This window comes from Trichosurus vulpecula, chromosome 3 (genome assembly GCF_011100635.1).
Source record: "Trichosurus vulpecula isolate mTriVul1 chromosome 3, mTriVul1.pri, whole genome shotgun sequence".
Taxonomy (NCBI): Eukaryota; Metazoa; Chordata; class Mammalia; order Diprotodontia; family Phalangeridae; genus Trichosurus; species Trichosurus vulpecula.
Genome location: NC_050575.1, coordinates 160,769,160 through 160,782,036, shown reverse-complemented (window position 1 = coordinate 160,782,036; position 12,877 = coordinate 160,769,160). Strand labels below are relative to the sequence as shown.

Sequence of the window (12,877 nt, the reverse complement as noted above, 5' to 3'; positions counted from 1 at the left end):
TGGAGTGCCACAGGGATTTGTGCATCACAGTCCTCAGGCTTTGAAAGGCCGTCATGTGGAAACAGAATGAGATTGGTTCTATTTGGCCCCAGAGGGAAGAGCCAGGAACAGCGAGTGGGGGGAGGCTGCCAAGAGGCAGATTTAGGTAGAATGTCACTGGGCGGAGGGGGAGAGCTCCCTCCCTGGGCTGGTCTTCAAGCAGAGGCTGGGTGACCCTTGATGGGATATGTTGTAGCAGGGATTCTTCTTTTTCAGGTATGTGAGTTGTTGAGGTCCCTTCCAAATCTAAAATTCTTTGATTATGTGATACATGAAAGGGAGTCATGTGAGATGGGGGTAGAAAGGCAGCTTGGGGCAAGACAGAAGTTAGTAGGAAGACACTGGAGATTTCTGAGAAGAAGAGTTACATCTTTACGTTATTAGGAGAATTAGAAGAATTATGGCACGGAGGATAGAACGTTGGGCCTGGAGTTAGCAAGACTCATCCTCCTGAGTTCAAATCCAGCTTCAGACACTTATTAGCTGTTTGACCATGGCCAAGTCACTTAACTCTGTTTGCCTCAGTTTCCTCATCTGTAAAATGAACTGGAGAAGGACATGACAAACCACTCTAGTATCTTTGCCAAGAAAAGCCCAAATGGGGTCACGAAGAGTGACTGAACAACCACAACAAATTAGGAGAACTAAGTTGGTAGCCTGTGCAGGTTGGATGGGAGGGAGGAAACACCGGAATCTGGGAGCCTGATGTGGGGGCAGTTGCAATAGTCCCAAGGAAGGGGAGGAGTCCTGAATTGGGGTGATTGTGGGGTTGGAGAGAAACCGACCAAATACATCAGAGATTGAAGAGGTGGAAGCAACAGAAGTTCATGAGATGTGGAAGATATAGACAGAAGAATCAAAGAATGATGATTCCAGAGTTTTGGGTCTTGGTCCAAATGCCTTGTAGGAAGCTGGGTGGCACCGTGAATAGAGTGCTGAGCCTGGAGTCAGAAAGACCTGAGTTCAAATCTGGCCTCAGATACTTACTAGCTATGTGACCCTGGGCAAGTCACTTACCCCTCTTTGCCTCAGTTTCCTCATCTGTAAAATGAGCTGAAGAAGGAAATGGCAGACTGCAGTATCTTTGCCAATAATTGGTCACAGAGAGTGGGATGAGACTGAAAAATGACCGAACTGAACCAAATGTGTGGTGATGGGGTCACTGAATGTGACTCCTGAGGAGCTTCCAAAGGCCTCTGTCACTTTCAAGTGGTGAAAAGTTGACGTTTCCCTGACTCCCCTGAACCCTGCTTGCCTTGGTGGGGCTTTTTCCCAACTCTTGCTTTTCCTCCAGCCTGGGACCCTGTTGCTCTATTGCCTGGGGGCTTTGTGCCATGGAAGCTTGGCCTAATCAGATAATGATTAGGCTTATTCTGTTTCCAGCTCAGCAGGTCAAGCTAAGCTTCAGTCATAAAACAAGCATTTATTAAGCACCTAATGTGTGCCAGTACTGTGCTAAGTACTGAAGATACAGAGAAAGGCAAAAAAAAGGAACCCCACCAAAAATGAAAAAAAATCGTCTCTGACCTCAAGGAGCTCTCATTCTAGTGGAGAAACAAATAACGTACCTACAAGATATCTACAAATCTGTCATTCAGTTGTTTTTCAGTTGCGTCCGACTCTCTGTGAGCCCATTTAGGGTTTTCTTGGCAAAGATCCTGGAGTGGTTTGCCGTTCCCTTCTCCAGCTCTTTTTGCAGGTGAGGAAACTGAGGCAAACAGGATTAAGTGACTTGCCCAGGGTTACACAGCCAGTGAGTGTCTGAGACGGGATTTGAACATAGGAAAAGGAGGCTTCCCGACTCCAAGCCCAGCACTTTATTCACTGAGCCACCTAGCTGCCCATATCTACAAAGCAGACAGAAGGAAATCTCAGAGGGAAGGCACTAGGAGTAAGAGAGATCAGAAAAAGACCTCCTGCAAGAGATATGGGATTCCTGTTGAGTCTTAAAGGAAGCAGGAGAGGATATAGAAGGCATGGGAGACAGCCAGTGCAGAGGTATGCCATCAGAAGATGGAGTATCATGTGTGAGGACTAGCCAAGAAGGCAGGTGTTGCTGGGCTCTACAGGATGTGGAAGACAGTGAAGTGCAGGAAGACTTGAAAGCCAGGAAGAAGCCACTCTGAGGAAGTCCCAGCAGTCTCTAACCATCTTTCTCTCTTTGTCTCTCTGTCTGTCTGGGGCTTTGCCTCCCTCCTCTCTGAACGCCTTTCTCTCTTTGTCTGTCTGTCTGTCTGTCTGGGGCTTTGCTTCCCTCCATCCAGATCTTGAGCAACCTGGTGATGGAGGAGCTGGGACCTGAACTGAAGAGTGTGATAAGCCCCCGGATGAAAGGCAAACCCCAGGAGAGGCAAAGGCAGTGGATACAGGTGGGCACAAAGCAGGTGGCAGCCTTGGAGCAGCTTGTGGAGTCTTGCCTCTCTGAATGTGACTCCTGAGGAGCTCTCTAAAGGCCTCTCTGACCTTCTAACAGTGAAAAGCCAACATTTCCCTTACTCCCCTGAACCCTTCTTGCCTTGATGGAACTTCCTCCTGACTCTTGCTTTTCTTCCAGTCTGGGACCCTGTTGCTATATTGCCTGGGGGCTTTGTGCTATGGAAACTTGGCCTAACCAGATAGTGAACCCCTCGGGGGACAAGGCCCAAATGTTTGTTGTGTCCATTCACCCTAGAGTGCCTAAGGATTGCATGAGGATGTAATACCACCAGAGCTCTCTGGGCTCCATTAGGAGCTAGATGTCAAGAGCCCAAGAGAGATTCTCTGTATAAACCAGAGACCACCTTCACCTCGGTGAAGAGAAACAGGGACCTCACTAAGGCAGTCCTTGGAGAGGAAAATGACTGTTGTTTTGCTCCATAGATCTCAGATGCTGTGTACAGGATGGTCTACGAGCAGACCCAAGCCCACTTTGAGGCTGTGGCCGCCAAATGTGCGATGGCCCGGCCAGCCATGGAGAGCGTCATCCGCACAGATATGGACCAGATCATTACCTCCAAAGAGCACTTGGCCAGCAAAATCCGAGGTACAGCAGGTTGTATGGCAGGATAGCTGTGACCCCCATAGTTGCACACAGACCCCCTCACTCCATTCTTGCCACTTCCCAGGTCGTTAAGCTCAGGGGGCTTCAATCACATCGCCAAAGCAGTGGGATTGAGGCAAAATCGAAATCCTGAAGGGCCCAGAAAGCACTTAGTGCCTAATTTTGAAAAGCAGGTCATTTTTGTGGGTTTGATATCCTGATACTTTGCTATAGTTCCTGGTTCTGTGTCAGTTCCATACACTGAAAATCCTGAAGCCTTTTGAATGGGTACGCAGATCGAAGGGCCCCTAGTCATAGGACCAGGGATCTTGAGCTTCGGGGGCTTTCCATCCCATAACATCCTCTTTGTAAAGATGAGGAACATGAGGCCCAGGAGGTGGAGTGATTTGCCAGGTCCCGTGACTCTAAGACCAGGCCTAACCTTACTAGTCTTTGGGATTTTTGTGCCAAGAAAGGCAATGGTTGATTCTAGTTTCCAGGAGGATTTCCTGGAGAGAGGGTGGATTCGAAGAAAGATTTCGATGGAAGGGTAGGGGGAAAGCATTCTAAGGTGGGGAGGGGGTAGAATCACTTTGTTTCCTTGAGTTAGTCCATATCCAGCATCTACCAAAGAAGTAAGAAAGGCAGGGCCGACCCATGTCACCCTTGCCCAGGGCCTAATCCCAAGCTTTAACAGCTGTTCTCCAGCCCCAGTTTGGGGTCATAGACTTCTCTGGCAGTGAGAAGTCCATGGGTCCCTTCCTAGAATCTTTTTAAATGTATAAAATAAAATACACAGAATTACAAAGGGAATAAATTATTTTGAAACGCAGTTATTAGAGTTAAAAAGCAAGTTCATGGATCCCCAGTTAAGAACTCCTGCTCTCAACTAATGTAGTTCTGGGAGAAGTGATGGGTAACCAGGACATGGGTGGGGAAGACACAGGCCAAGGAGGAGTTTGACATTGTTATCCTGTCCCATCTCATCCTTCTTGGCCTAGCCTTTATTCTCCCCAAAGCTGAGGTCTGCGTCCGAAACCATGTGCAGCCTTACATCCCCTCCATCCTGGAGGCCTTGATGATCCCCACCAGCCAAGGCTTCACTGAAGTTCGGGATGTCTTCTTCAAGGAGGTCACAGACATGAACCTGAATGTCATCAATGAAGGAGGGATTGACAAGCTTGGAGAGGTAAAAGCCAGTCATGCCCAAATCAGCGGCAAATGACCGAATAGGGCCGCATCTTTGATAGAGTCAGAACTGAAAGGGGCCTTAGAACACAGACTATTTACACAGAATTACAGATCCCAGGGAGGGGATCGTGGGGAGAGGTAGAGGCCTTAGAGAACATAACATGGGAATGAAGGGGAAGTGTTTTTCTTGCCTAGGATATGGTGAGGTGAGAAAAGCATTAGAATAAGAGTTATGAGGCCTAGTTTCTAATTCTGGCCCAGCCACCAACTTGCCAAGTGATCTTGGACAAGTCATTTCATTGGGTCACAGTTTCCCATCTATAAAATGAAGGAGTTGAAATAGATGGTGTCTAAGCTATAATAGCTAGAACTTATAGGACATTTTAAGATTTGCAAAGTGCTTTGCCAATTTTATCTCATTTGATCCTTCACCCTGGAGGTGGGTGCTATCATTATCCCACTTAACAGATGAGGAAAATGAGGCAAACACAAGGTATGACTGGCTCAAGGTGCTACACTTAGTAAGTACCTGAGGCAGGATTTGAAGTCAGGTCTTCCTGTCTGACAGTCTGGCATTCTGTCCGCAATGCCACCTTACTTAGCCTTTTCCACTGACATTCTGGGAATTCAGGTTCATCTTGCGTGAGATCTTGGTGGTTTGTGTCTATCACATTTTGAAACTAAGCAGGCACCACCGATGTCTCAGCCAGAATGGTGGAGGGCATCAGATGCTGCCCTGCGGAAGGCAGGTGCATCACACTCAGGTCGCCTTTGCCTTCCCAGTACATGGAGAAGCTTTCCCAGCTGGCGTACCACCCGGTCAAGATGCAGAGCTGCTACGAGAAGATGGACCAGCTGAAGCTTGAAGGGCTGCAGCAGCGATTTGACGTCTCCAGTGCGTCTGTATTCAAACAGAGAGCTCAGATCCACATGCGGGAGGTAGGAGCCACCCCAACATTCTCCCTCCCTGTCCTTGAAGCCGCCGAGAACAGGGGTCATAACAGAGGCCTGAGCAGCGTGTGTCTCCAGATGATGCCCCTGGGGTGATGGGGATTTGGGGATAATTACTCTGGATGCTGTGCTGCTACAGGTTTTGATTGGTTGGGTCTGCCTAGTGACTCTGCCCTGAACAAGAGGAAGGGAAATAGATATCCATATTAGCTGGTGATAAAAAAGATAAATACAATTAACCAAGCTGTAATCATGTGCCCAGCTCCTAAATAAACAGTCACGCTCTTAGTATCACCAAGGCAGCATGGGCAAAACTTTTGTTGGCTACTTTGCAATAATACTTGTCCCCTATTGCCCCCCCCCACACACACACACACGTGCCTCCTCTTCTACAGATCTTACTTCTCCCCTTGAAACATTTCCTCTGTTCTTAGCCCTAATATCTCTACTCTACTTTCTACGTAAAGCCTTCCCTCATTTTCCCCACCCACACACATTTGCTAGTGCCTCCTCCCCACCAAAAAATTACCATAAAACCATAAGCTCCTCTGGTTTTATGTTCCTAGCACTTAGCAGAGTCCAGGACATAGTAGGTGTTTAATAAACACCTTGATAAATAGAGATGCCCTGTATCAAGGCTTCTTCACCTTCATAGTGTCATAAACCCCTGGGGAGGGGGAACCTGAGGCCTCAAGGCCACATATGGTCCTCTAGATCCTCAAGTGTGGCCCTTTGACTGAATCCTTGTTCTGTGAAGTTTGTATTCAGTCAAAGGGCCACACTTGAGGACCTAGAGAGGGCCATGTGTGGCCTCGAGGCCTCAGGTTCCCCAGCCCTGAAAGACATTTTCCCATATCAAGCAATGCTATTGGGGGTGAGATAGAATTTAAGGAAATTTTATCATTTACTTTGGGCTCTGTATCCCCTAAAAACATCCCTCCTTTCCTCTCTCATCCTCCCCCCATTTTCTCCTTCTTTTCTCTGTATGGCCAAGCCTGGCTCTCCAGCCCTCCATATAAGCATGACGTTCTTCATTAGAACATCACCACTAATGGTTTTCACCATTTGGGTGTGATGCTCTTCTCTCCCCCCACCTATCTCCCATAAAGGTCTTGAGTGAGAGGTGGAAGGTAGTATGGGAGGAGGGCTCTGAATACCCGAGAGATGAGGGGTTCAGACTTGGAAGCTTTAGTCAATCAACAAGCGCCTACTCTGTACCAGTCACTCTTCTAAGCACTGAAGATTTAAAAGAAGGCAAACAAACAAACCAGTCGCTGCCCTCTTACTGGGGGAGACAACATGTAAATAATTAGGAACATGAAAGCTGTAGATGGAGGAGATGGGAGGTAATCTGAAAGGGAAAGATATTAATAGCTGAGGAAAATCAGAAAGGGCTTCCTCCACGAGGTGGGCTGTGAGTTAAGTCTTGGTGGAAGTCAGGGAAACTGCCAGGAAAGGCCTGAATGGATAAGTGGGCAGAGGACATCAGTTGGCAGTCAGTTTAAGGTTTAATTGAACTGCTTCCTCAGTGAGGGGAGATTGTCCGTTGACTTCAAGTAACAACTTTTCCGCGGGTCTGTGGTTCCCTCCTCAGCAAATGGACAATGCTGTCTATACCTTTGAGACTCTCCTGCACCAGGAGCTAGGGAAGGGACCCACCAAGGAGGAGCTGTGCAAATCTATCCAGCGCATCCTGGAGCGCGTGCTGAAGGTAAGATGGTACTCCCGATTGGGCCCTGGTGGAAGATCCTCCCTTGGCCCTAATCAGTGCTCTTGCTCTCTGGCAGAAATATGACTATGACAGCAGTACAGTACGGAAGAAATTCTTCCGGGAAGCCTTGCTGCAGATCACCATCCCATTCCTGCTGAAGAAACTAGCCCCTACCTGCAAGTCGGTGAGGCCCTGAGCCAGGGTGGGTGGTGCTGGGAGGTAGGGTCTGAATTGGGCAGGGAGACTAGTCTCTTAGTAGTTCAAGCTAGAAAAGAACCTTAGCAATCATCTTGTTCAACTCCATTTTAAAGAGGAGTTAAAAGGACTCAGAGAGGGGAGGTTGCTCATCCAAGGTCACACAGGTACTAAGGAGTAGAGTTGTCAGTCATTAACTTTCTTATCCCAAAGCCCCAAACTGCAGCATTAAACTTGTTAATGCCTGAAATTATAAAATCGTGGAATCTTAGATTATTTGCTGTGATTGCTGCACAGCATCTCAGAATGTTAGGGGGAAGGGGCCTTCAAGATGGTCTAGTTTGGAGCTATTATTTTCCAGACGAAAAAATTGAGGCTTGCCCAAAGTCATGGAGCAAACTGGTCATAAGGGAAGGACTAGAACCCAGGTGTCCTGACTCCCAGTCTAGGGCTTTTTCCACAGAACTATGCTGCTCCAAGCTTGCTTCCTCCGTGTCTATCTCAGTGGCAGGTTCTGCCTGATAGAACCACAGACCTATAGTGGGCAAAGGGAGAAGAACACATAGTGTCATTTTGAAACAGGGCATCTCTGGGCTGCTGCCCCAAGGTAGGGGCCCTTGGCTCTGCTGGGCTGAACCTCCAGACTGGCCCTGTGTACACTTGGCCTCCTGTCTTTCTTTTTCAATGTTTAATGATGCTCTTTTCTCTTCTTATATCACCATCACTTCCCAATAACTCTACTTGCTCCCCACTCCACCTTTTGCCATAGAACCCTTCCCTTGTAACATAAGTACATTCAAGGGAAGTTAATCAACACATTAGCCACTTGAGAAAATGTATGCCTCCATCTACCCGTATAATCCACCATCCAGTCTGCCAGGAAGCAGGAGGCACTTGTCAGGCCTCTGAAGTCATAATTGGTAACTGCATTGATCGGAGAACCCTCATGTCTCTCACTGTTGATTGCTTTTATATTCTTGTTTTCATCGTATAAATTGTTCTCTCAGTTCAGCTTCCTTCGCTGCCTGTTGATTCATCCAAGTCTTCCCAAGTTTCTCTGAATTCTTCATATTCTTTAAGGTGTAACAAAATTCCATTGTGTTCATCTACCCCAATTTGGACTCTCTCCTTTCCATCCTTCTAGGAGCTTCCCAGGTTCCAGGAATTGATCTTTGAAGACTTTGCCAGGTTCATCCTGGTGGAGAACACATATGAAGAGGTCGTGCTGCAGACAGTCATGAAGGACATCATGCAGGGTAAGGATCCCTGCTGGCCAGGGGTGATCAGCTGAGCAGCTTTCAATAGATTGGCCCAATGTGCTCCTGCGTGTGCTCTCTCTCTCTCTCTCTCTCATACACACACACACACACACACACATATATGCATACACATATATAAACACACACAATTGGGCACCTAGCAGTTTGACTTTCCCCAGGGAGGAAGTCTTGAGTTTGGGAAAGGCCTTGGCACTACCAGACAGTGGTTAGAGCATCCTTAGAGCTAAGGTGTGTTGGACAGAGACCACAGGGAAATGACTTCCAAGCCTTCTGGGGACGTAAGACAAGCCATCCAAGGATGAGTGAGCGTGGGATCCTGTGATGTCCTGTGAATGAAGTCATGGAGGCAGAATGATATAGCAGTATGAAGACCTTTGTTTATCACCTTTATTACACTGTAACATCAAAGGGAGCAGAGATGAACAAAGGTGATATGATGGTATAAACTGCTCGAAGGGAGGGTAGGAAGCATTTTGCTGCAGCTTGAATTGACCATATGGTATTCATATTTCTGACCCAGCCAATTAACTGCTATTTACACAGGCTAGACTCCCTTCCTAGGGAGACTAAAGGGGATTGGCGGTTGGGAAGGAGCTCACGGGATACCTCTCCACCCAAGATCTTCAAGGACAATGGCACAGTCCCTAGAAATGTGGAAGATTTCAATGTGAAAAACCAAGAAGAAGAAAGGATCTGATGTTTCAGAGAGGAAACTGGCCCTGTTCCCAGGGTTGGAAAATAGAAGTCTTTCACCTAGAGGAGGAAGGGAGGAAGGACTACCAGGCCCACAGGGCTAAGAATCAACTTTGAGGCTCTTTCTAAAGAGGGACGTGTCCTCCAGAGAGCGATAAAATGGCAGAGTGGGTGCTGTGAGACTGGGCATACTCCAGTGTTGTAGGAAGAAGAGATAAGCGCTAGTAGCTGGTGACTTCCTGCTGAAGGGAACTGAGGCAGATACTTGTTGATCCAATAACTATGATAGAAAGGTGTATTGTCTTCCTGGGTGACATGAAGGCAGTGAGGGAGGGTAGTGAATAAAGTGTTGGGCTGCAATTCAAACTCGAAGACTTGAGTTCAACTATTGCCTCGGGCACTTGGCAGCTGTGTGACCCTGGGCAAGTCACTTAACCTCTGTCTGCTTTTGTTTCCTGATCTGTAATATCAGAATAATAGCAGCACCTTCTTCACAGACTTGTAAAATCTAAAGCCTTATATAAATGTTAGCTATTATTTTTATGGAAAACCCCCCAGGATTTGTTAAAATAAGTGATTACTACCCAGTTCTAGTGGTTCTTCTGGGCACAGATATCACACACACCTACACACACAGTGCAAAGCACTGCCAGCGATTATAAAGTCTTTTTTTTTTTTGGAGAGGGGAGGGCAGGGCAGTTGGGGGTTAAGTGACTTGCCCAAGGTTACACAGCTAATAAGTGTGTCAAGTGTTTGAGGTTGGATTTGAACTCAGGTCCTCCTTACTCCAGGGCCAGTGCTGTACTCACTGTGCCACCTAGCTGCCCCGATTATAAAGTCTTGGGCAAGAAACTAAAGAACGTAGGAATCCTGATGGTGTTTTCATCGCTTCTACCCTTTCAAGGCCAGGGATTTAGAAGATAAAAAATCTGATTGGAGAGGTGAACAGCTGATTAAGATGATGTCTGAGAATGGGATTAGGATTTCTGGACCACATCTTAAAATGTAGGAATATGACAGGCTTCAGGCCAAGGATGGTACATAGCTAACTAGGGCTTCTCAGAATGCATTTGGCTGGTCTTTGATGAAACTAATCACAGAGCTTTTGACTGAGAAGGAGCGAGGAAAAGGAAAATTGACTACATATATCTGTCAAACTACAGACGATAGAGAAAAGCTACAGTGCAGGAAGAATAGCTTTTGAGACACCTAGAAACTCACTGGAGACAGTAATGAAACCCATGGTCTCAAATGTCTACGTACAAATACACAACGTTTGGGCAATAAGCAAGATTAACAAGCGTTCCTAATGCAAGGAGACATTTCATTCCATAGGTATCACTAAGACTGGGGCGATGAGACCAATGACTGGTATTCAAAAGGAATGAGATTAGTAAAAGGATGGTTTGGATGTATTACTGAGAAGAAATACTTGTATGAGAACATCGAGGTGGGTGTGGGTGCGGTGTGATGTATAATGAGTGCGTTGGGGGGAATAAGTCAACAAGCATTTATTAAATATCTGCTATGTGCCAGGCACTGCGCTAAGTGCCGTTAAGTGCCGGGGATACAAAGAAAGGCAAAAACCAGTCACCTGCTCTCTAGGGCCTCACAGTCTAATCAGGAAGACACGCTGCAAACAGCTGTGTACAAGCAAGACAGGTACAGTTAGATGCAAGGTAATCTCAGAGGGGAGGCCTGAGGGGTGAGGAAAGGTCTCCTACACAAGGTGGGCTTCGATCTTGAAGGAAGCCAAGGAAGATGAGAGGGAGAGATGAAGACACCAAGTATTCCAGGCACAGTCTCCATGGAATTGGGTAATGGAGTGTTGTTGTGTGTGAGGAGCAGCAAATAGGACTGTGTAGCCAGTTCATATGTAGGATACATAGAGCAAAGTGAAGTGTCCAGAAGCCTGGAAAGGTGGGAAGGGACCAAGTTACGAAGGGCTTTAAAAGCCAAAAAGACAATTTTACATTTCATCCTGGAGGTTTTCAGGAGCCGTTGGAGCTTATTATGAACATCAATTGAAGGACAAACAGGAGTGATTTTATGATTGGTATATACTATAGACCACCTGAACAGAAAGAAGAAATGCCTCAGGAATTCAGAAAACAATCACTAACCTGACACAGAAGCATTATAAAATAATAGTGGCAGACTTCACTTATCCAGAGCTTTTTTTATGCCAAAAACAGATCAACTGAAAAAACAGATCAGCCCTTGCCTGCCTCTTATCTTGCCTTAATGATAATTTCATCCTTCAAAAGGTAAAGGAACCAACAAGGGAGAATTCTTTTTTGGATCTGATTCTCACCAACATTTAAGAAACTGGTTGTGGTAAAAATGAAAGCAGCCTTGTAGCGAAGTGATCCTTAAATTTATGGTAGAGAAAAGGAAGGTCAGTCACACAATTTGACATGCACCCTTGACTTCAAAGGCAGATTTCAAAGGATTTGGAGCAATGGCTCCCATGAACTAAAGTGCTACAGGAGAAGTAGGGATAGAAATTCAAGAATGAAATTTCAATGATATAATGGGAGACAATCCCAAGGAGGAAGAAAGATATCAGTTAATTGAAGAGACAGATGTGGTTGCACAGAGAGCTCACGTACCAACTTAGACATTTAAAAGAAGAAGATGTGAACCACAAGGATGTGTGATGCCCTGATTCCAGAGGAGCTATGGGAAAGCATGCGCTGTACCTTCTGAAGGAGAGGAGACGGACTCAAGGGGCAGAATGAGACATACATTTTTTTGGATGTGGCCAATGCAGGAATCTGTTTTGCTCGATTGTGCATATTTGTTACAAAGACTGCCCTTGTCTGTCCTCAGTGAATTTATACTCTCCTGGAAGGGTTGCTGCATATTCACAGAGGCAAATATAGACTTCATAATAAACAGGGACATGGCGGCTGGGAAGGGGGAATTGCATCCAGGGGAATCGGAACAAGATTCTTGGAGAAAGTGTCACTCAGGCTGAGCCTTGAAGGATTCTGGGGGATGCAAGAGGCAGAAAGTTGCATGGGAGTGTATTCTAGGGATGGAGGGGTGGGGAAAAGGGAGGGATAGGCTGTGTACAGGCACGGGCAGATGAAATGTCATGGATAGGGAACAGCCTATAAAGTCCAGTAGAGATTAGCATGTAATCATACTAATATTAATAGGCAGCTTGGTGGCACAGTGAATAAAGTTTTGAACCTGGAATCAGGAAGACCTGAGTTCAAATTTGGCCTCACATCCTTTCTAGCTGTATTCTGGGCAAATCACTTAACTTCCATCTGCCTCAGTTTCCTCTTCTGTAAAATGGGCATAATAGCACCTACCTCCCAGGGTGGTTGTGATGATCAGATGAGATAATATTTGTAAAATATTGTACAAACCTTAAAGTGCTACATAAATGCTAGTTGTTATCATTATTAATCAGCCTGGAAAGCTAGACTGGAGACAGATTGTGAAGGGCTTTAAATGCACGAGAAGATTGTATTTTGTCCCAAAATAGGAGGGGAAGACACGACTAGGGAGCAGCTTCTCTGAAAAAGATTGGGGCCTTTTCACGGATCTTAAGCCAAGTGGACATGGCAGCCAACTAGCTTCAGGAATAAGGAGGCGAGTGCCCAGCTGTGCTCTGATCTGGTTAGATCACCTCTGGAGTATTGTTGTGTTTAGTTCTGGGCACCACCATGTAGGAAGGTCATGGGAGGTTTGGTTCAAGGGACTGGGAGTGTTTATCTGGGAGGAAAGAAAGCTTAGGGGAAACAGGATTCCTGTCTTCAAATATTTGAAAGGCTATCCCATGGA

The 12,877-nt window shown here is 46.4% G+C and overlaps 1 protein-coding gene across 1 annotated transcript in view; it reads left to right on the top strand.

Annotated features, from left to right (window-relative positions):
• The window catches only part of NIBAN2 (niban apoptosis regulator 2), a 109,219-nt gene that overhangs the window by 91,997 nt on the left and 4,345 nt on the right, over positions 1-12,877 (top strand). The window contains exons 7-13 of the mRNA XM_036752816.1: positions 2,304-2,408; positions 2,899-3,061; positions 4,060-4,247; positions 5,033-5,188; positions 6,795-6,911; positions 6,988-7,095; positions 8,251-8,362. Coding sequence (XP_036608711.1) covers positions 2,304-2,408; positions 2,899-3,061; positions 4,060-4,247; positions 5,033-5,188; positions 6,795-6,911; positions 6,988-7,095; positions 8,251-8,362 — 949 coding nt within the window. The remainder of the gene's footprint in view (positions 1-2,303; positions 2,409-2,898; positions 3,062-4,059; positions 4,248-5,032; positions 5,189-6,794; positions 6,912-6,987; positions 7,096-8,250; positions 8,363-12,877) is intronic.